The sequence below is a fragment of the Canis lupus genome, chromosome 2 (assembly GCF_011100685.1).
Source record: "Canis lupus familiaris isolate Mischka breed German Shepherd chromosome 2, alternate assembly UU_Cfam_GSD_1.0, whole genome shotgun sequence".
Lineage (NCBI taxonomy): Eukaryota > Metazoa > Chordata > Mammalia > Carnivora > Canidae > Canis > Canis lupus.
The window spans coordinates 18690898-18715001 of record NC_049223.1 but is presented as its reverse complement, the minus strand read 5'-3'; the positions used below and the strand labels follow the sequence as shown (position 1 = coordinate 18715001).

The 24104-nt window shown below is 33.3% G+C and overlaps 1 protein-coding gene across 6 annotated transcripts in view; it reads right to left on the bottom strand.

Moving 5' to 3' along the window:
- Nucleotides 1-361: 361 nt before the first annotated feature.
- TRDMT1 (tRNA aspartic acid methyltransferase 1) overlaps nucleotides 362-24104 on the bottom strand; it is a 61637-nt gene continuing 37894 nt past the window's right edge. For 4 of the 6 annotated variants that reach the window (XM_038529996.1, XM_038529995.1, XM_038529994.1 and 1 more), the window contains 9 exons: nucleotides 17652-17728; nucleotides 15413-15484; nucleotides 14772-14837; nucleotides 13942-14011; nucleotides 12393-12476; nucleotides 10414-10757; nucleotides 8598-8655; nucleotides 7443-7572; nucleotides 362-1505 (listed from right to left, as the gene is read on the bottom strand). In XM_038529996.1, the coding sequence (XP_038385924.1) occupies nucleotides 1405-1505; nucleotides 7443-7572; nucleotides 8598-8655; nucleotides 10414-10757; nucleotides 12393-12476; nucleotides 13942-14011; nucleotides 14772-14837; nucleotides 15413-15484; nucleotides 17652-17689 (963 nt within the window). In that variant the 5' untranslated portion in view covers nucleotides 17690-17728 and the 3' untranslated portion in view covers nucleotides 362-1404. Of the gene's footprint in view, nucleotides 1506-7441; nucleotides 7573-7672; nucleotides 7779-8597; nucleotides 8656-10413; nucleotides 10758-12392; nucleotides 12477-13941; nucleotides 14012-14771; nucleotides 14838-15412; nucleotides 15485-17651; nucleotides 17729-18419; nucleotides 18466-24104 lie in introns of those variants that run through there. The other 2 variants (XM_038529997.1, XR_005355271.1) reach the window with 2 other exon arrangements.

Here is a 24104-nt window from a genome sequence, read left to right as displayed (position 1 = left end):
TCTTTCAATGGGTGAATAATAATCCACTGTATGTATACACCACATTTTGTTTATCCATTCATCACTGATGGACACTTTGATTGCTTCCACATTTTGGCTATTGCGAATAATGCTACTGTGAACATTAGTATACAAATACCTGGTCAAGTCCTTACTTTCAATCCTTTTGGGTAAATACCCAGAAGTGGAATTGCTGGGTCATATGATAACTATATGTTTAATTTTTTTAAAGGAATCATCATCTATCTTCTGCAGTGGCTGCACCATTTTACATTTCTACCAGCAATGCACAGGGTTCTAATTTCTACACATCAAAATGATTATCCTTTAAAGATAAAAATATCATTTTAATCTTGTGATATTTCTGGTCTTATTTCTTTTAATTTTTCTTCTTTTTGTTACTTGTTTTTGTCACTGAAATCAAAATGACAGGATTTATTATACAAAACAGTTTGATTAGAAACCCTAATTCCAAGAAGTCTACTGAAAAAGAAAAAGTTTAAAAAGCTAATTCACAGAACAGTCACATGAATTGGGGTCAGAGGGCAGTTTCCTCCCTAAAATCTGCCAAGCTACATTCCTTAGAACTTGATGGAAAATTTAACTTACAAGAAGCAGAGAAGGAAGACAAAGGCAAGCTCTGATGATAGTAAACTAAAGGAAAGTATTTACAAATGAAGAAGGGACAATGAAGTTTCAGGGTTCAGATGGAGGTAGAATTAAAGATAAAATTAGATAATGTTTACCTCCATTTTCTGTAGCTTCCAGTGGAGAAGTAATCAAGAGGTAGGATTATTTTTCTGACATTTTCTTCTGACTGTTGTACAACATCGAATTATGAGTATTTGTTTTAAAATATTATATGCACTTGTTTTGATAAAATTAAGAAATGTTTAAAGATTGGAATTAAGTAAAACATTCAATGTTTGAAACAGGCCAGAATTAGAATCATCATATTAGCATGAAGAACTAATCACCTAACAAATAAATAAAATGATAGGATTCATAAAGCAATTTGTTTAATTAACATACAAAAATATAATTTCTCAGGTTCACTATACTACGCTTGTCACAACACTTCATAAAATACTCACATAGACATTCAATCTCCATAGTTCTAAATTTGCTAATATCATAATAGTAAAACAGAATATTTTACATGTATATTTAGCAATTTCATATGAAAATACATTCTCCAAAAACGTAATAATTTCTGTTTTACAAAATACAGTAATACAAATTTAGGGAAAAAATTGGCATTTTTATGATAAATCCAAATTTCTTTTTAAAGAGAGATAAAGAGAGGTTAGTTGAATTTCACCAAAATCAATTCAAAATAGAATTTCAGAATTACCATCTGGATATGAAGAAATAATGCGACCATCTTTCAGAGTTATTTTTAAATTATTCATAGAGGATTTTGATTAGTTTAGCTACTACATGCACATTGAGACTATTTCCAAGTAGCCGATAACGCTGCTTCACTGTTATCTTCTCAGGAAATCCTAGAAAAGAGAGATAATAATTTATAATACAATCATTTATAATATTAACTTCCAGAGATAAAAGATGTAACCTTTAGTAAGAACATAGTGGTCATTCACATAAGTAAGTCCCTAAGATTGACATGAAATTCAATTAACAAATGAGAATTTGAAGCCAAAAATATAAGATTACATTGCTTACACAATGTGATATTATCATATCACATAACATATTATGCTCAGTGTATACATGAGTACACCCATAACATCCACAAAATTCATCGAAATCTGTATTTTAAAGCACTTTAGGAAGTGGTGGCTACTATTATTTCACAGTTGTTTTCCTTTACTTAATAACAGCTTTATGGAGATAAAATTAACCCTTTTAAAATGTATAATTCAGTGGCTTTTAGAACAGAGTTTTGTATCATCTCCACTATTTAATTCCAGAACATTTTTATTACCTCAAAAAGAAGGCTGGCCCACAGCTAACATCGTGCTCAAAAGTAGAAAGCTAAAAATTTTCCCGTAAGATCAGAAACAAGACAAGGATGCCCACTCTGGCCCCTTTTATTCAATATGGTATTAGAAGTCTTACCCAGAGCAATTAGGCAAAAGAAAATGAGGTAACAGGCATCCAAATTGGAAAGGACAAAGCAAAACTGTCACAATTTGCTGATGACATATTATATATACAAAACCCCCAAAGACTCCACCAAAAAACCTGTTAGAACTAATGAATACAGTGACGTTTCAGGATACAAATTAACATACAAAGAGCTGTTGTGCTTCTATACACTGACAACAAACTATCAGAAAGAGAAATTAAGAAAACAATCCCATTTACAATTCCAACAAAAAGAATAAAATGCCTAGGAATAAATTTAACCAAGGAGGTAAAAGATCCATACACTAAAAACTGGGGGACACTGATGAAAGAAATGAAAGATACAAATGGAAAGATAGTCCATGCTAATGGATTAGAAGAATTATTAGTAAAATGTCCACTATCTAAAGCAGTCTACATATTCAAGGCAATTCCTATCAAAATTCCAATGGCATTTGTGTAGAATACACAATCCTAGAATTCAAAAGGAACCACAAAGGACCCTAAATAGCCAAAGCAATCTTCGGAAAGAACAAGCTGGAAGCATCATGCTCTGGCACACAAATATTAACTCAAAATAGATTAAAGACTAGAATGTAAGACCTGAAACCATCAATACCTAAAAGAAAACAGTCAATAAAGTAAGAGTCAGTCTTGGCAACAGATTTTTGGATTTGAATCCAAAAGCAAAGGCAAAAAAAAAAGTAAAAATTAACAAATGAGACTACATCAAACTAAAAGCTTTTGCACAACCAAGCAAAGAAAATCATCAACAAAACGAAAAGAAAGGCACTCTACAGAACGGGAGAAAAATATTTGTAAATCATAAATCTGATAAGGGGTTTATATATGCAAAATATATTGAGGGAATGTATACTGGTGTAGCCACTATGGAAAACAGTATGAAGATTCCTCAACAAATTAAAAATAAAATTATCATATGATCCAGCAATTTCACTTCTGGGTATTTATGGAATAAAAATGAAAACACTGATTTGAAAAGATATATGCACCTCATGTTCATTGCAGTATTTACAATAGCCAAGATATGGAAACAACCTATGCACACACACAAACACATACACACACAGAGGAATACTATGCAGTCATAACGGAAAGAATGAAATGTTGCCATTTGCAATAATACAGATGGACAGAGAAAAAAGCAAATATTCTGTGATCTCACTTATATGTGAAATCTAAGAAACAAAGCAAGGAAAGACATACAAAAAAAAAATCACACTCACAGATACAACAAACTGGTGGTTGGGTGGAGTGGCAAAATGGGTTAAAGAGGTTGGAAGGCACAAATTTCCAGCTATAAAATAAATAAGACCTGAGTAATGCACAGCCTGGGACTATAGTTAATAATACTCTATTGTGTATTTGAAAAGTTACAATAAATCCTCATTACAAGAAACAAATTTTTTAGAACTATGTATATGATGATAGATGTTCACTAGACTTTTTGTGGTGATCATCTCTCAATGTATGTACATATCAAATCATCATGGTGCACACCTAAAACTGTAACAATATTATATGTCAATTATGTCTCACTTAAAAGATAAAGAGGGATGCTGGGCTGGCTGAGGTGGTGAAGCATGTGACTCTTGAACTCGGGATCATGAGTTTGAGACCCACATTGGATGTATAGATTACTTAGAAATAAAATCTTAAAAAAAAAAAAAAAAAAAGAAAGAAAGCTGGCATCCATTAGCAATCATCTCCCCATTGCCCCTCCCTGTCCTTCAACTACTAATCTAGTTTCTGTATCTATGTATTTGCCTATTCTGGACATTCCATATCAATGGAACCATATGTTGTCTTTTGTTTCTGGCTTCTTTCACTAAGCATTTTTCAAGATTCATTCATTCATCATAACATGATGTACCAACACTACCTCCTCTTTAAACACTATTCGATGGCATGGATAGATCGTATTTTATTTATCCAGTTATCTACCAATAGACATTGGATTGTTTCTACTTTTTGATTATGAATAATGCTGTTATAAACATTATGTATACATTTTTTTGTGGACATGTGTTTTCAGCTTTCTTGGATATATTCCTGGGGGTGAAAATGCTGACTCATAATGTAATTCCACATCTAACATTTGAGGAACTCCTGAACTGTTCTTCAAAGTAGCTGCACCATTTTATATTCCCACCAGCAATGGATAAGGGATCTGATTTCTCAAAAATCTTTGTCAATACTATTACTGTCATTTTTGTGAAACAGTATCTTATTTGATTACATTTTCCTAATAATTAATGATGAAGATATCTATTCATGTGCTTACTGGCCATTTGTCTATTTTCTTTGGAAAACATCTATTCAAATCCTTTGCCCATTTTTAGTTGAATTATTTTTCTTTTTATTATTGAGTTGTGAGAGTTCTTTATATATTCTGGATACAAGTCCCTCAAGCTGTTTTTTTTTTTTATATTCTGTTTCCACAAATACACTTTCTCATATTGCACTTCCATTTGCTATATTCTTTTTCAAACAAAATTTGGCCTACAGATACAAAATTTGCTAGAACAAAGCCTTGCAAATAGCAACATAAAAGACTGTCCATGAAGTATACACTATAATGTTAGTTACAATTTTCATATTTAGTATCCTCTGGCATAGCAATTAAATAAAGGAAAAGCAATTTATACAACAAAATGAAGGAAATAATTAAAAAGTATTAATAAAAGCAAATGGTATGTTTTGTGAGGACCAGAAGGAAGAGTTGGTTATGATAAAGTTGCTTCATCAACACTTGACATTATATTTACTGTAATAAAATAAGTGATTACATAATAAAATTATATTTGCAATTGAGCAAGACCATAAAATTGCTATTATAAAGATAATATGTCTTAGGCAAGTAAATTAGTCATCTAAAAAATTGTTTCATTCAAATTAGCCAGAGATACAAATATATCACAGACTTTTAGAATATTCCAGGGATGACCTTTTGTAATATTAAGATTACATCAAAGAGTAAGAAAGGTTTGAAAGCATAAAGTCAGATTTGTAAAAATTATATACGTGTGAGTGCTTGTGTATTTTATATAAAGATATAACTTTTTAAATTAAAAGGTGACTTTTAAAAACTTGGGTACATTAAAAATAATAACAATCTTCAAAAACAAAGAAACATAGCATTAACAAGGTCAAGATAACAGCTTTCATTCCGTAAGTATAGGTTAGTGGCCTCTTCCAAAGCTCGCTATCTCACAAATGCACGCCACTAGCCACAAAAAGAACCAGCACAAAATGTATGAAAGGATCGATACAAATCCATCATTGACAGTGCACAAGCAGCTCAAACAATGCCCATTTCAGATTCAGAGTCAATAATTTTGGAAGCACACATGAAGGACAGTTCTGTCACAGTGCTGCTCAGGGGTGACATTAGTCAAGCCTGATTATACAAATATATCACATTCTTTAAAAGAAACTTAAGCAATTAAAAAGGCTTTCTTGTATGTATTATACATATATTTTCAGAAAGCTGTGAAAAATCCTAATTTACCCACATACAATTTTTAAATGATCAGAAAAAAATATTTATGAAGGCTAAAAAAGCAAAATTAATGTCCAATATTTTAAAAATAAAAGCTGACATTTAAATTTTATATTGTATGTCAGATGGTGGGCAAACACTTTCCATATTATAATTCACTTAATGGTCACAATGACCCTGTGAAATTGATGCTGGGATTACCCCCATTCTACAGAGGGGTAAACAAAAGCAGAGGGTTAAGGTGCTGTTAGGATTCAAACTTCCTCAGTGTGACTCTGGGGTCCATGCTACGTGTCTGTATTTCTGCACTGACTCTACTGTTTAAAGAAGCATGCACTCAAAATGTAGGAATTAGTTATTAGATAGTAAATCTCTTCTCTCTGTAGTTCTATGGAAAATACCTTTGATTGCTCATCCTATAAAAGAAAAAAAAAAGTAAACAAAAAGGCAGACTGGGAACTAAATTCCTGAGTCTAATTTTTAGCTCTTTATTTGTTTTATGATGTTCTCACTCATTTTGTGACATAGACTAAGACAAGGAAAGTTTGTGTTTTTTTTAAATAACACTCCCCAGGATATTTGCGACTGAATGAGATCACCAAGAAAAAGGCAGAGAGTTACAAAATAAACCTGGTTGCTGTGACTACACTCAGAGAACCAATTACCAAGAGGAGAGTCAAATTATATAGTCATTTTATTCGTAAGGTACAGAAGGGTGTGTTCCAAAACCTCATCTGTAAGTCCATTATTTAGAATTTAAAACATGATCTATTTAACTCATTATCTGCTTCAAAAAGAGTACTGTATTAATATCACAATACTGGATTTAGAAGACTTTGGCTTTTCTGCAATCAATCCCCCAGTGTTATCAAACACATGTGTCCTCTTTATGTAGACCTGGAAGCATATTAGGGAGGTCTTTCCCCTCACACTCCCAGTCACCAGGAGCCAGGTACTGGCAACACACTCCCGACAGCCAAAGAAGCTGGTGGCATCACTACCACGGAGAGCACAGGCACCAGGAAGGAGGGGTCAGGGATGGGGCAGGGTGCTTTACAAGGCAAGGGCAACATGTCCAATCTCTTAACACCAACAATTCCTAAATTGTCTGGACCACAAAGGAGGTTAGGACTTAGTCCTTCGCACTCTGCAACTGCATCTTCATTTTTGTTCTTGAGATTCCCTGCTTCAGACACCATAATCTCTTGTCCATTCTGGCATCTGTGCTCCTGAATCACCCTTTCTTTCCGCTAGGAAAACACTTTCCCAGTCCACCTCTCCACCTTCTCTTTTCTCCACTTACAGGGAGGACAAAAGGTGGGTAACTGATCAGTATGTGTCTTTGAAGAGGGTAAATACAAATACACTCTCCATCAAAAAAATAAATTAATTCCTCAACCACTTTTTTATTTCCTCATAAAGAGGGCATTTCTAGGCATTCTTTCACAAGATCTAGTGTAGGGTTATTACAACAGGACTTCTAGAATCAAGAAAATAAAGCTGGAGAAAGACATGCTATTAACTACCATCGGTGGGGAGAGGGGAAGAACTGTGGATTTGGTCCTTCTTCCCTGAAAACCATGTAAGACCATTAGTGGAATAAAAGGAGAGGGCGTGGAGGCTGAAGGAAATGGACTCAGTCAGGTTAGGAACAAAAGCAGGAAGAAGAGGGAAGGAAAATGTCAAAAATGGTCTGACTAGGACAGGAAGATTCCTTACATCCATCTCTCTGGGCAAGGATGTATTCATAAAATACACCTGTTGAGTCTCTTTTGAACTCTGGGACCTTTAATACACAAAAGCTGGGGTCTGTGTGTATCCCACATACCGAACTCTGAAGGAAATCCAAGGAGATTTGCTATTTCTTTAGGAGTGAAATATCGAAGTTTAAGCATTAACAATTTTGTTATCTTTTCCTCTTGAGACAAATTGGTAAGGGATTTGTAGATATCCTCAATCTGTAAGAAAACAGTCAAGATAATTGATAAAGTAGAGTGCCAGTAGATTTGTTAAGATAAGATCATCTCTTGTGAGACACTTTAAAAAGGATGAACATACAGTGTGCTGTAATAGCCAGTAGCAAAATGCACAGGGCAAAACGTCTCTTCCAATGGATTCTGTAATTGGCCCATCATGGGCAATATAAACTTCAAAACTGAAATGTCTGAAAACAAAGAACTTGATGTTGAACAAGTCAGGAAACTTCTTGTTTACTTGTCATTTCTGATTCCTCAAAAATTAAATCATAAGAAATAAACAATGGCAACACGACATAAAGAAATAAGTAAGAGATAAAAAAGAAACCTGATCAACCAATGAAATCAACTTCATAATGCTAACAGATATATCATTAAAATATTTACTATTTATGATCAATTTCATCAAATTATTTTCTTAAAATGATAAAATACATCTGGTAACTATAAATTCTTAAATCCATTCATTTGCCTCTAATAGCATTTTTACCATGGGTAAATTTTACTAATGGTAAGAGTTTAATTCAGCATAATAGAAAATAATGTGATTTGACTTCAAAATGATACAAAAGTATAAAATATTTTTATAGCATATCAAGCTTGTTTTCAACTATGATGCCCTGAAGAGTTTACAAATGGAGTATTAATAAAGAGTCTTGCTAAGCTGTAGCTTTCTTTCCCTAAAAGGTAGTTTTATAGTGTGTGATCCAAAGGAATATTAAGATATTTGTGCATCATTTTAGAGAACATTAGATATTGTATGCTGCATTTCAATTTACTCCTTATGGAACAAAAAGAATAGCAAAGATAAGAATAAGAAAAGAGAAAGTAAAATGTGAAATATTCTTTGTATATAAATTCATCTAGCAACAAGAAATAAAAAAAATGTGTATATTCATTCCCAATTTAACATATACAATTATTTTAATATTCTCAAATTCTAAGTATTAAATAGGTTTATTTAAAATAATTTTCAAATATTTTAGTTCTAAAACAATATACAATACCTGCACATCCTCTGTAGTCTGTAACACAGATCCTGTCCCTTCTACGTAGCTTCCATAACTGTAAGATTAACACGTGTATTATGCAGCATCTAATGTATTTGTTAATGTGAAATTTCTTAAATATTTCTGAAATGCATTAACCAATCTACATAGTTACATCCTTCTGAAATAGTCTGAAACACACAAATAAGTGAAAAATCACTGGGCGAAAGACATAAGATCATTCTATTTAAACCTGGCATAGTCTTTTGAGTTGTGTAAAAACCACTTGGAATCATACATTATTATTATTTCTTTGTATTGTCAGTATCTTAATGCTCATCACTAGAAAGCATGCATTTGTATGCTTTATATCCAAATTTATATCCAAATTGTATGATTTATATCCAAATGCTCTTCAATATTCGCATCCCTGACACATTAAACCAAACATTATATAGGTGAAAATAAATTGCTACTATTTCTTAACTCCTGTACCATCACCTCTGTTTTCTCATATGTGTGTATGGTGTATGTGTATATGTACAGATATAGATATATAGATATATATCATCTACACTAAAATAGGCTTTTATAGAAAGGCTTCCCTTATACCATCTTTATAATTACAAAAGAATTTCAAGGTTGTGTTTTATTACCAAACTGATAAGTCTTGCCTTATCAGACTTGAAACAGACAACAGCTGAGTAAAGTCTTTTAAGGCAATGGAAAGCAATAAATCAGTTGCCCTGGAAGTACAAGGGCAGAACATGATAAAATCAGAGTAAATCTGGTATGGTTGAGGTGGGACATAGTACGCATGAAAGCTAACTAGTGGGTGAAAATAAAGACTGAAGATTCAAATCAAACAGTTACTCATCAAGTGAGGTTGAGTGGCATTAACAAAGAAGAGATCGAGATCTTTTACAAAATTTTCTGGAAAGGCCTGATTTTCCCCTTCTTTGTAGGTTTAAAAAAATCGATAAAAAAACATATTAACTTTCAAAAAATAACCCAAAGGTAACCAATAAAAGTCATTATGATATACTATGAGAACGATAAAGTTCTTTATGTACTTATATATAGTAACATTCAGTTGATATTATATAATGAAAAAAGTACATAATAACAGATACAGTATATTACCACTTACCTAAAAAAGGGGGTGAAACATATATATATATATATATATTTTTTGAAACATATATATTTAAATAAACCCTCACACATAATACCTTTGGAAGATTAGAGAGTAAATTGAAATGTCTGGTTGTATGTAAGCAGGAAAACTGGATGAGCAAGAGAGAGACAGAAAAAGGAGTCTCACAATCTGTACCTTTGATTTTTGAACCATAAAACCACATTATTTATTTTTAAAAATTGAGTAAAATTTAAATTTGCTTTAACATGCGCCAGATGATTTAATTTTATTTCTTCATATTAAAACTTAATTTCTTCTTATATATTGATGAGAGTGGACATAAATTTTTGAGGTCTGAAGTGCCATAAAAAGAAAGGTGCTAAAAAGTAGCAAATTCAGTATCTACACAAACCATGTTTCCACCATGGGTAATTAAGCTCTTATGAAGGTCACCAAACAAACGGCATTGTGTTTTATGAGCACTTTTGTGGGATGTGCACATAATGTTCTGCCAGAAGGAATTTTCACTCGTGCATTCTATTGGAACACGAAAGCAAGCAATTAAGGGGGAAAAAAATCATTCTAGCAGAAACATTTTGTAAAATGCTTCTTGTTTTGAGAAGTTCTAAAAGAAATAATAGCCATAAAAACCTGGCTATCTTAAATATACCATTTTAAGAGTCTTTTTAAACCTACCCTTTGGTAAAGCATGTGGACCTTCGGCAAGTGGGCTTAACAATGTCTAGCAAAAGAGCGTATTTCAGCAATGACTTTGGTGGTAAAAAATACTGATTCATGTCAACATCATCTTCAAGAAAATCTTTTAACATTTGCACAGAGAGATCATTGTCTTGGTGATGTTTCCGGTCAAGTTCTTGTATAGTTTCGAGCTTAAAAAGAATGGTCTCTTTTCCAGAACACTGTCTGCCCTTATCAAAGCAAATATTTGGTTCAATTTTCTTTCTTTCAATTTTATTTTCTGCATCTATTGTATTTTTTTCTGGATTTTCAGATTCAGTTTTGGGGAACTCCATCAGCACCTGGCATTAAGGGAAAATACACAGTCCGTTAAAAGCTTTACTAAAAATAAGAGACAAATTAATAACGTTTAATTTATGTTATACAAAAAAATATCTTTAGCCTTTAGAGAGTTGTCATTAAAAACACAGAAATTGTGATTTACTTGTATTTATACAAGTTATTATAAATTTTCATCATATAGCTATAGTGTCATCAGGCTACAACTGATTTATTTCATGGAATTACTGCTTATCATATTTATAAATAAAAACAACATTCAACAAAGCAATAGGAAGTATGTTGAATTTAGTATCATATTTTAAAAAGAGGTTTAGAAAGTCACAGTAGTTTTGGGATGAATAAATCATGGGATTAAAAGGCACAGCATTAAAAAAAGAAAAAAAAGAAAGAAACATTAACATTTCCAGAAAATGTGTATTGGATCAAAGTTTGCCATATCCCTTCATTAAAAAAGAAAAACTGGAACATATGCATGGTCTAAAGGAAAACTAGTAATTAAAAAAGGGAAAGCTTTTTCCCCTAAAAGGTTATTTGTACTCATGAGTCCCATAGGAAAACCCTGTTCCTCCAAAACATGTAACCATGCATAATGAATGTCCTAGTTTGTAAAAGAAAAATAGTTCCAGGGATTTTTAATGCTGATGTCTTTGTTAATACAGTTTATATATTGTTTTTGGAATTGACGACCATGGAAAGGGAGATGTATTGGTATGATATGGTAGGGGACCCAAATGACACTACTGATCCCCTGTTAGGAGGACATAACTTTCGAGTTCTTACCTGTGATTGGTTTTTGTTTTTTTTTTTTTAAGATTTTATTTATTTATTTATTCATGAGAGACACAGAGAGAGAGAGAGAGAGATAGGGAGGGAGAGAGAGAGAGAGAGAGGCAGAGACACAGGCAGAGGGAGAAGCAGGCTCCATGCAGGGAGCCCAACGTGGGACTCAATCCCGGGTGTCCAGGATCACACCCTGGGCTGCAGAAGGCGCTAAACCGCTGTGCCATGCCACTGGGGCTGCCCTTACCTGTGATTGTTAAGGAGAACTTTACTGAACCATCGAAATTCTGTTTTCCACAGCAATTTTGACGGAAACATGCACAGCTGCTTGCATTATTAGAGATCCTATCCATAGCAATTGAGCATTTTATTCTAGCTTGTACTAATCACTATGTTTTAATCAACTAAGGCTAAATAGCACTGACTTCAAAGAAAATGCAACCAATGTGTTAAAATACTGTTAAGCCATTGTTAAGATAGTATAATTGAATTTTAACACAAATAATCAATGGCTTCTATCGGAGGGAAAATGACGCAGTCAATGGTCAAAAGGGAAGTAATAGGGGAAAAAGAGGATACAGCTTTGACGATAGTTTTTTTTTTTTTAACTTTTAACATATATTTTTTATAACAATGAAAGAAAAGTTTTATTTTTTGTCTTGTTTAAAACAATAAAAACAGCATCAGGAGAGGAAAAAGCCCTAGAAAACAGACCTAGGTTGTGGTCTATATTACAGATTCAGTAAGACATATATAAGCTTCCACAAAGTAGTTCTTGAAATAAATTAACAGACTGAGATATACTTATAATAGATTAATAATAATAATAAAAATATTAACAATAACAACAATACCTGACCAGGGGCTTGAAAAGGTAATGGTTCTGACTGAAGCTTTGCAATAAGGAAATACCGTAGCCTTGAATTTGGAATGCCAAACTGGAGAAAACAGCAGTTGGTTATGACAGGGAATTAGAGAGATCTGTATCAACTGTCACACCTGACAAAAAAAACTCATATAGGTTTGTGTTTAGTTTCTGCTAGAAAGAATTCTGTTATTAATATGTAGAGGACTAATTTTTGTACTAAATTCTTAACCTTTTAAATTGTGCTTTGTATCTTTATTCGAATGAACAGAGATTGAATCTGATGAGTCTTTGAATCATTTTCATTTTATATTTCCCAGATAAGAAATTATATAGACATTCTCACATTCATTATTAATAATAACCATAAAAAATAAAATTCAAATATAGCTATTCTTGGCTATTTATTGCCTCAACTTATTAAAAAAGGAGGACACACTAAATTTTAAAAGTTAGAAGGCAATAAATATGAAATAAACTTAATGAGATCAGACATAATGCCAATTTTCATAGTACACGTACATCTAATTTTTGAAACGAGTTTTCTTTTAATTTCAAGGCAAATAATTATATAATAGGCTAAAGATAATAAAAAGCTAACAAACACAATAATAAAAGAAAAAATAGTTATACTTGTAATGTAAAAGATCAAATATCTTATCATAACTGCTTACTTTAATTTCATATTCATGAAATAGAAGCAAAGTTTGCATTTTATTTTATTTTAATTCCAGTACAGCTAACATACAGTATTATATTAGTTTCAGGTGTACAATACAGAGATTCAGCACTTCCATACAACATCTGGTGCTCATCACAAGTGCACTTCTTAATCCCCATCCCCTATTTAACCCATCCCTCACTGACCCTCACCCTACAGCCCTCCTTGCCCCCAACAATCCATTTGTTCTCTAAAGAGTCTGTTTCTTGGTTTGTCTCTTTTTTTTCCCCTTTGCTTATATGTTTTGATTCTTAAATTCCACATATGAGTGAAATCATACAATACTTATCTTTCTCTGACCTATTTTGCTTAGCATTATACCCTCTAGTTCCATCCATATCATTGCAAATGGCAAGATTTCAGTGTTTGCATTTTTAATAGTTCTAAAAATCTAACCAGAAAACTATCATATGTTCATTTTGTTTTCTATTTTGGATTATTTTGAAGCATTACCAAACTACAGCACACCAGATTTGGAAAGCCAAATAGCACAGATTTTCAAAATACACTATCCTTTATATCCTTTATATATATATATATATATAAAGGATATATACATATAAAGGAGATATATATATATATCCTTTATTTTCTGTGTGAAAAGAAATTTATATTTTCTATAAGCTATAAGCTATATATTTTCCATAAAATACATATAAATAAATCTATATGCCTGTACCACATTCTTTAGAAAGACCTATGCCTGAGCTAATTTCAAGATTTAAGTATAATATTATTCAAAACAGATCTATTCTTTTTATTGAGTCAAATTCCCTTTAGGAAGATTTATGGGAAAGTTGATCATTGTGATACCTACAGAGGTTGGAGATAATAGAAATTCTTGGTACTGAAAACCGCAATTTTCTAACGTTTGTATTAATAGGTCTCTGAAAAGAAAAAAGAAAAAATGTCAACCCTATAGTTGGAAATGGGGTTCTTATACAAAAATTATACATAAAACTTCATTTTATGTGAAAACTATATCTCCACCAAAGTTGTTTAGGAAGTGAATGATCCTAGGTCTTAATTATTAAGTCTAGTACTTGAGAAATTACATTTCTCAAAAAAAATATAAAAATGATTTCTATTATAAACAAAGCTGCCAGATAATTTATCCCAACTGGAGCTATATTCTATCCAGAGTTAGAATCACTAGCTGATTGCTGATGATAAGTTGCTATTGGAATGGAACTCTGTCTGTAGCAAGTCAGATGGGGGAGCCCTGATAAGATAGCAGCAGGTTCAAGGACAGGGATATTTTCTGGCTGGGGTTACCATCTGAAAGGGATCTGACCCAAGGAACGCTTCTCCAAACTGCAGGACAGAAAATGCCTATCAACACAAACATTTCTTACTGAGAACATTCCTACTTCTAAAGAAACAGGCAACAATATAAGCAACTAAAATTGAGAAATACCATTTTGTTTAAAATGAGTGCTCATTCTGCAAAAATTCAGACATATCAAAATGGGAGAATCAGGTGAACCTAAGTTTGTGAAACTTTGTATTATTAATTAGTCAAAATCAATATTAACGAATAAAATATATATATAAAATGTCAGACTGTATGGATTTAAGATCTTTATTGCACAACAGTTTCTACAATATACCAAGTTTAAAATGGACACAATGCAGATACTTTTTTACCTTGTAGAAGATACTTCAAAACCTTTGACATTTTCTAAAAGAACATATTTTGGTAGTTTCTGTAATCTAAAACAAAAACAAAAACAAATGGAATTCTAAACATGTCATTGCTAAGAAGTAAGAAGTAAAGAAAATCCTTGTGGGAACTATGAGATTAAGTAATTTTCTAAATCCTCCCTTTTTATAAAAGGATTTTATAGAGGATAGAGACAACTTACATTTTATTCATTTTCCCCATAAAAATGGCATAGCTAATGAAATTAACATTTGAAATGTTCATTTCCACTGAACTTTATCAGAAAACATGGGTTCAGGGCTGCCATTTACATAGAATGGCAGCTTCTAGGGTTAGCACAGTTTGCAGGCCTTGGGCAGCAACATTCACTAACATTAGCATCATTTGCATTTATTTTGAGAGAGGCAATAGAATTTAGCTATTAGACTGTAATTCCCTGTCACTCACTGTAGGGGCAACCACGGAATTGGCAAACATTTACAGTTATTCTATCAGGGCAGAAGAATATAAAAGGCATGCACAGTATCTGAAGGCTGCTAATCTCTATAAAATGACAAATATCACATTCTTCCAAATCCAAAGGTTTAAATTTAAGGTATATATGTACAAAAATCTAAGTTTTTACCTTGGGAGAATATTTAGAATATATAAGAGGCTATTTGTCCTTGGATCAGTCACATCACCTTGTAGGCCAATTCTAAAGGATAAAGAAGGTACAAGTAAAATTCACCATGAATCTTACTTATAGAAAGATACGAAATCACTTTTAAAACATCGAAACTGAGAGAACTAAAAGTAGTTGGTCTTCACAAAAAATATTATCTTTGTTGCTATAGAGAACAAAATTCATTTATTCACTTAATTAAAAAGAAAAAAAACCCTTGCCTAATAAATATATATATTATAAAACAATATGCCAAATGACTTACATGAGGCAAAGAACTGAGAAGAACAAATAGTCAATAGAGAATAACCTCAATTACCCTCTTAAAATCACTTTGTTTAGGAAACACACACACAACTGGCTGATTACACCTTTTGCTCTGTCCCAGATGAGACAACAAAGGTCAGATGAATGAGCTGCTTGGTAGGGTGGCAACATAGAGTCATGGAATTGATAACTAACCACCATCTACATGGACCATAGTTAGGTAAGACAAAGCCAATTTCGTCCAATGTAAATAGTAGAGACTTAACCTGAATGCCTGATTTTCAATGTGATCGAGAATCAAGCAGAAACGAAGACTTGGATTGGGCCTGGGTAGTAGAAACAGAGGACAAGGGTTTAAGACCTGGTTATTTACTAGCTTCATTGTCTTAGATTAGTGACTTGACATCACTTGTCAGTTCCCTCATACCTTCCAGCAGGGCCAGAATCATCTGTGGATCTGAGGCTCAGATGGAGACTTAGAGTAAACTTGAATAGACACCTCAAAAATCTTGTGTCCCTTTCCTCTCAGGGTTGCAATTATGACAGTATTACAGAATCAGTTACTGCTGCCACCAGCAGCTGGAGATGGGCTGCTGGTAGTAGGGAAGACACAGGAGGCCCTGTGCAGTAATACATGAGGCTGCGCAGTGCTAGGGCTGCATTCTGTTCTGTGCCTCCTACTCACTGTAGTTCAACAGGCCATATGCTTGCATATGCTTGGAGGCATCTTTACATGGAATGCCCTCTGCCTTTTCTGATAAATTCCCAATCTGCTTTCAGACACAGTTCAGATATTGCCTCTCAGAGAATTCCTGTCTCCTACCATGCAGCAAGCCATTTTCCCCTCTGTGTTCTCACAGCACTTCTAGAATTCATTTATCACATAGTTTGTATCATATGATATGATAATTATTTGTCAATCATTTCCCTTAGACTATAAGCTCCTTGAGGATGGGAACTACAGTATCAAAAGCAATGCCTGGCTCACAAGGACACAATAAATCCTTGGGGAATTAATTTCCTATAGAGTTGTTTAAATAAAGCAAAACTTAGATGGAAATTAAGCATGAGAATATTCATTTAAATCAGAATATTTATTACATGTGACATCCCATTTAAAATCATCTTAAGTATTTAAATAGGAATTATAAAATAATTGACAAATCCTGGCTCTCACATTTTCTAAGTATATGGCCTTAAAGAAAGTTACTTAATCTTTCTATGCCTCATATTCTCACCTATAAAATGATGATAATATAAACACCTATTCCATAGGCTTGTTAAATTAAATAGCATACTCCATTGTAAGACAGAGGCTTGTTACTATTATTTAAGATAACTAAAAATATCTAAATGAGGATGAATTAATCAAGATTTCATCTAAGATATAATTCCCTGAAACACACAGCCAAATACTGTATAATAAAAAAATGAATTACAATACAGCTATAAAAAGTCAGAATTACTCAATATATATATATATAAATTCTGAGAAACATAAAATTCATAAACACATTCTTAATTAGCTTTTAAATTTAACATTAATTTAAAATTGAATATGACATTTACTTTATTAACCAGTTAAAAAGATATTCCTGAATACTCATAAGTTTAATTAATTTAAGGTAATTTAGGTCATAAATAAATACTGTAAATATCTTAGGTCAATATAAAAGAGGTCCCAGACAGTCTCTGCATATCTTCTATTGACGAAACCGCTTTGCTCATTTGGTAGTAATTGCTATGTCCTTTATGATCAATGCTGAATTATAAATATGAGTAGATAAGAGGAATTATTTATGAAGATTGTCAAAATTATAAAAATGCAGCTAATAGTCTTCAAAGTGTCCACGCTTGAAACCATGGTATAATTTGATTTAATGAATTCCTGGAAAGTACTCTTCCTCAACAAAGAAATATTTATTATACATACCTGGTGAATGGTTGACAGGGAGGGCTCATTAAAATCATATTGAAAGACAATTTGTCAAACTCTTCTAGTGTAATGCCCTAAGGAACAAACATTTGGGGAAAAAATATAAAAAGATGCATAGAATAGTGAAGAAGGAAAAATGCTAATTATAACTGAATATATCATAAATTATAACCCTTAATAGTTTTATTTATAATACTTAAAAGTTTATATAACACTTAACATTTTTCAAATTAACTTCAGTTAAACTAACTTTCCAAAGCAATCTCATGAAGAAAGTTGGAGAAGTAAATTGAAGCTATGAAAAACTAAGTGGCTTCCCCCAAGACTCTGAGCCAGCCAAAGCAGAGCTGGAACGCTAATTTCCTGAATCCTAACTCTTTCACACCTCTGTGGCACCTCAAGTCTAACACCGCTTTGTTTTCTGGAGTGAAACATAGAGAACTTCATTTATAATTAAAGAATTCTTAGCATAGGGTCTAAGAGAATGTGTAAGACCTTTCTATCAATAATATTTTCTATTTAGGAAATGTACACTGACCAGTCACTATCTGCCCCGCCTCCCCGCCCAAGTAAGGTCTCTGTTAAATTATTACAAAATGAAAAAAGTCCCATTTTCAGATATCCATAATTATCATATTATTTTATAGTCGTGTGTAGTCAAAAAACTTCAAAAGGTAACAGTTAAGATTAATGAATATAATCCCTATTGGGCTAAGTAGTTGAAAATGTGCATCAATTTCATAGATGAAAAGATAAATACAGTACAGTGGTCTGTCCATCTCTGTGGTTTCCCCAGTCAATCTGGGTCCAGAAACAGATGATCCTCCTTCTGACTTATGGTCAGGTCACTAGTAGTCTAACCCTAATGTCACAATGCCTACATCATTCACCTCACTTCATCTCATCATGCAGGATCTCGTCATCCTACACTAGCGCAAGAAGAGGGGTGAGTACAATATATATGGAGAGAGAGAGAGAGAAAGAGACTGCAATCACATAACTTTTGCTAAAGTATACTGTTGTAATTGTTCTATTTATCATTAGTTATTGTTGTTAATCTCTTACTGTGCCTAATTTATATTTACCTTTATTATAGGTATGTACATACAGGAATAAACATGGTATATATACAGAATTCAGGACTATCTGAGATTTCAGGTATCTGGGGTATTGGAACGCACTCCCAGTGGATAAGGGGGGGTCTGCTGTACAGAGAAACAAGCCATGGGTTTTCCAATTCTCAGTGTGTATGCTTCACCAGAAACAAGCAACAAGACTAGAATCACAACTTTCCTAATTATATGACACGTTTCTTAAGTTCAAGGACATGAATAAAGCAGGACAAGCTTTATTCTGAGTTCTGTAAAGAGTGAATTAACCTGGGGAACACATTGGTTGTCTCTATTGTATTAAAAGTTTGAATGTACGTGTCTATCATTTTTAAATCACAGGCTTTTCAGTAGTTGAAGGTATATATGTAAAATAAAAGCAAAATTATTTACTGAAAAGTTCCTACAGCACCTCTGAAACCCTGGAATCTAGGGAAACAATGTGAAGATCATGCACTGCCCAGTCTGTCAGAAAACACAGAGCAGAGCAGTATTAGGCAGCACATCCTACTCAAGTTAAAGAACCTGTCAACACTGGGCTATTGTGATAAGCAACTTCCTGACTTCCTAACTAAATATGGATTGATTGAAGCTAAACTTCAAAAACTAAAGTAAAAATAAAACAACAGTCTTTTATATCAGGAGCATCCTATGTCTAAAATCTGAAGGAAGTAATCCAAGTTACTGCTTCCAATACAGCTTGGCATTGAAAAAAAAATTACATTTTAAAGGGTTCTTCAAAATAGTGAGTTTTAAAATAGTTGCCCAAACCATTCACAACTTCATTTAACCTGGCATTTGAGTCACTAAATGTGTTGAAATTTAAGAAAGTAGTTATGGAGATACACAAATTATCTCTAATAATTTGATATTTGAAACCTAATGGAAATCTATTCTTTTTCTATAACCTGGCCATACAAGTCATAAAAACATCTTTGTTTAGCGAACATTTGGTCAACACAGTGTGATAGCACTGTTTATTACATTTGATGAGCAGTTTTATTTGTTCCCTTACTAGCTTTATTCTTTTTGCAGAAAGGCTCCTGGCTCTTCTCATACTTAATTTTCATGTAACCTTTAGGAAAAACTTGGTAGGTTAGAAAACAATTCCTGACTACTCTAGTAAACTGTAGCTAATCTAAAGAGAACTGCAATTTGTATAATATTCAGTCATACTTCCAATTCTTCAAATACCTTTTATTCCCACATGGGTCATGCATATTTCTTGTTACTTATTTCTTAGTGTTTGTAAGTTTCTTGTTGCTACTATAAATAGGAACTTTCTTCTATTTTATTTTCTAACATGTCTTTGTTTGTATATATAGTAAGATACTGGTTATCATATTTTTATAAACAGCCTCCTTCTTATATGCACTAATTGTTCCTCATACTATTTTTAGAAAGGTATGTTTTTGTTTTCCAGGCTTATACAATTATTCTTTAGAATCTTCCTTAATATTTACATGCTATTTCTCTTGCATGAGTATGCTACTGAACAATCCATAACAATACTAAATAACAGTGTGAACGGTAGACATCTTTGTTTTATTCATTATTTTAGTGAGGATGCTTTTAAAGTTTTATCATGTAACATGCTACTAGATGTGGTGATACATGTGTGTGTCTGTGTTTAAACAGAAATAGAAACATACACACAAAGACAGTAAATGACATACACATCTGTAGTAATATGTATTTGTCCTAATTTTATTAAGAGAGATTAAAACCAGTTGGAAAACCCTGCATTTTGTCAAATATTTTCCAATATATAGTTTTGCTCTTTCCAATTATTAACGTGTTGAATAACAGTAATAGAATTCGTAAGTACTAAGCTACTATCATACACCCAAAACAAAATCTATTTTAGTTATACTACATTATTTTTTTAATGTGCTTCTGATCATTTGGTCATATTTTACTTAGAATTTTTGAGTTTATATTCATAAGATAATGATTTTCCTGTGTTGTGGTATATAGTGGGTATCCAATAAATACTGAGTGGATATTTCCTATCATCTCCTGCTCTATGAACTCTGGTGTTATCTTGTGCATAAATACAACAATCAGATCTTTCTTGAGAACTATATTAATCATCATTATAAAAGTAACTTTCTAGGACTCTTAAATGCTCTTGCCTTGAAATTCATTCTAACATCTAGTCTATTCTGAAACTGTCACCCTTTGTTACCGTTTTCCTGGTATTTGATCATTTTTTTAGCTACAATATATTGTTCATTCAACAATGCTCAGAAAGTGACCTACCAATATTTCAGAGTATGTATTATATGCCAGGCATTGCGCTAAGCCTGTGACAACAATGTTTCTGCTTATGTGAAGTTTATATAGTAGCGGCTAGTAATTCCTCATTTCCTACCTAGATGAATTACAGACTTTAGTTTTATTTTACTAGTTATTTTTATAACTGAGGAGTCTTCCTCCTGGTTATAACCCTCTCTGAATGTTCAGGCCTGCCTGTAGACAGTGACAAAGGCTTTACCCCACAGGCCTTGAGGAGAAACAATCTTTCCCACTCCAGAATTGGAATATGACCAGCACGTCAAGTCTCTGTGGGCTGCTGCAGTCAAGGATTCAGGTGCCCTGGCCAGCACATTCTTCATATGTTTGCATGTCTGGTTCTCTTTATCTGAGGCCTTGGGCAGAGATCCTCTGCATACAGCTCTGCCAAGGCTTCCTTAAGGGAGAAGGTGGTGGAAATTTGGAAGACACTTCCCACTCTGGCTGGTACTCGGCACTTAACATTCCTTGCCTTCCTCCCTTATGATTCTCCCAAGGATCCACCCAAGGCCAGCACTCCTTCGACATTACGCTGACCCCCACATCTGCTCTCCCCTAGTGTGTTGTCGCATGGGGAAATGAAGAGGGGGGCACTGGTGTTTTATTTTACAGACTTGCTTATATCACCACAGTAAGTGATAAAGGCTCACTCTTTCATTTTTGTCTTGCTGTTTTAAGAAGCTACTCTGACCCCTGAGAGCTCAGCTGTCTTGCCCAGCTCAGCTAAGCTCCTAACAGTAACATTAAACAGTCTCCTAAAATAAATATCCATAGCTTCATTTCTGTTTCAAACAGACATGTTTTTTGAGTCTCACTTTCTTCTCTTACTTCAATCACATTATTATTTCTACACTACAAAGGTGCACAATATTTTTACCCAGTTTCCTAATCATAATTTCTTTCCTAAATTGGTAGCTTTATTCCAGGGTTCTCTTACTTGGACTCATCTCTTGCTTTGTTAGATTAAGTGAAGGAGTCATTTTTCAATAAGGGCCCAATGAATACTACAGTTCATGAATTGTTATAGGTTTTATTTTAGGAATTTTCCCCCTCTATTTCTGTTAATACTCTTGTTCCTTTTCTTTTATTGTCTTCTCCAGAGGTACTAATTATTTTTATTGTATCATTTTTGTCTTCAGTAGTTATCATTTATTCTACAACATTTGATCTGTATTTCTTTTCCATTTTAATTTATTTTTCTCAAGTTAAATCCTTTACAATTCTGTTTGCAGCACTGCCCATTTTACTTTTTGCTACTCTGACATGACTTTCATTTCTATAGTGGTTTTATTTTTCTCCTCTTTCTTTTTTCCCTGACCACTGTTACTTTTCCAGTCCAATTACTGTCTTACTGCTTTTTGAGCATTGAGTACATTTATTTGAGTTCTTGTTTTGAAGATACCATGTTTTATTTAATGCCTGAAGCTCATGGAGGCATGTGTGTTTGAAACTTACATACATAAATTCTTAACATAATTTTCTGTTGTATATTCTGCTTTCTGTTTACATTTTTACCTTATTTAAAAATTACTATATTAGTATAGCCTCAAACTGGTTCCTTTCTAATTATTATTCATTTTTTAATGGAGGCCACTAGAATAATGGAGTCTGCTGGAAGATGAGGTGAAATATGCACTTTGTCACCACACTGTTTCTGGGAAGGACCTGTACTAGCCTTTAACCTAAGAGCACAGCTCTGTCCCTATCCATGATCTTGCACTCATGACGAGCAGGAAGTCGCCAAGGTTGCAATGGCACTTTTAGCTCGGTGATGTGGACCTTTCAAATCTCTCTTTTCCTGACTTAGAACAAACAACTGCCGAGTCCATTTGGTCTCCTTCCTTGCCATTCTTTCCTTCTTGATTCTGCACAAGATATGTAGAGGTCAGCCTATGATTTTACCATCCTCATTCAGTCCTGTCCCAGACTGGACACTATTCATAGTTTTTTTTCTCATTTTGACTTATATCTAAATCCTATTTTCATTAATGATGGTGTTCTATCCCCTTTTCCCTTCTTTTCTTATTTCTATTAGAGAAAGTGATAGAGTTTTGGAATAGAAGTATTTTTTTTTATGCTGCATTCGATCAGAAATCCCAAAGAAAACTGTTAACAAGTCCAATTTGTGCACTGATTGGTAAATTCTTGAAGGCAAAGACAATTATTTTCATCATATCTGTGTTCTCCCAAGGGCTCGATACCTTGCATGTAGCAAATGTTCAAACGATCAATATATGTTGTTTTATAAAACTTAAAATCCCTAGAACCTCTCATTATGTCTAAATTTTCCATCCCCTTTTAAAACATGATCCTCAGCATAGCTCCTGTATATTTGACCTAGACGTGATAACACTCTTTCCACATCAGGCTAACAGGAATACCAAAGGAGAAACTGAAAGCCAAAGGCAGGCAGCCTTTTTTCTTACAGACAGACTTATAGACCTTTCAAGTGAGCTGGAGGTGCCTACCTCCATTCTTCCCTCCTCCAAGCCTTCTTACATCATATGTAAAGAGTATGATTTATTACCATCGATTAAAATTGGTACCGAAATATAATTAGCACTAAACTAGGACAGAAAGTACCAGAAAGAAGGAAGCTACACAGAGAAAGAGATGCAGAATCTGCATAGCGTTCCCTTTGAGTGGACATACATTAGGTGAGGGCAAAGAACAACTGCTGGGAAAGAACAATCACTGGAGAACAGTAGTCCAAAGCACTAGGTCACCCAGAGTAGGAAACCCAAGTCGAGTATATGGGGTATTTTATAATTATAATTACTGAAGTGAAGCTGGTGTACAACTCCATTCTTTTCAGGTGTACAACACTGTGATTCAATGAGGGCTCATTTTTCTCCACATTCTCACCAATATTTATTATTTGTCTTTTTGACACTAGCCATTCTAACAGCTGTGAGCTGATATTTCATTTTGGTTTTCATTTGCATTTCCCTGAGGATTAGTGATGTTAAGCATTTTTAATGTGTCCATAGGGTTTTTAACAGAGACCTAAGAAAGTCCGTATTTTAATAGTGGGATTAGACTATCT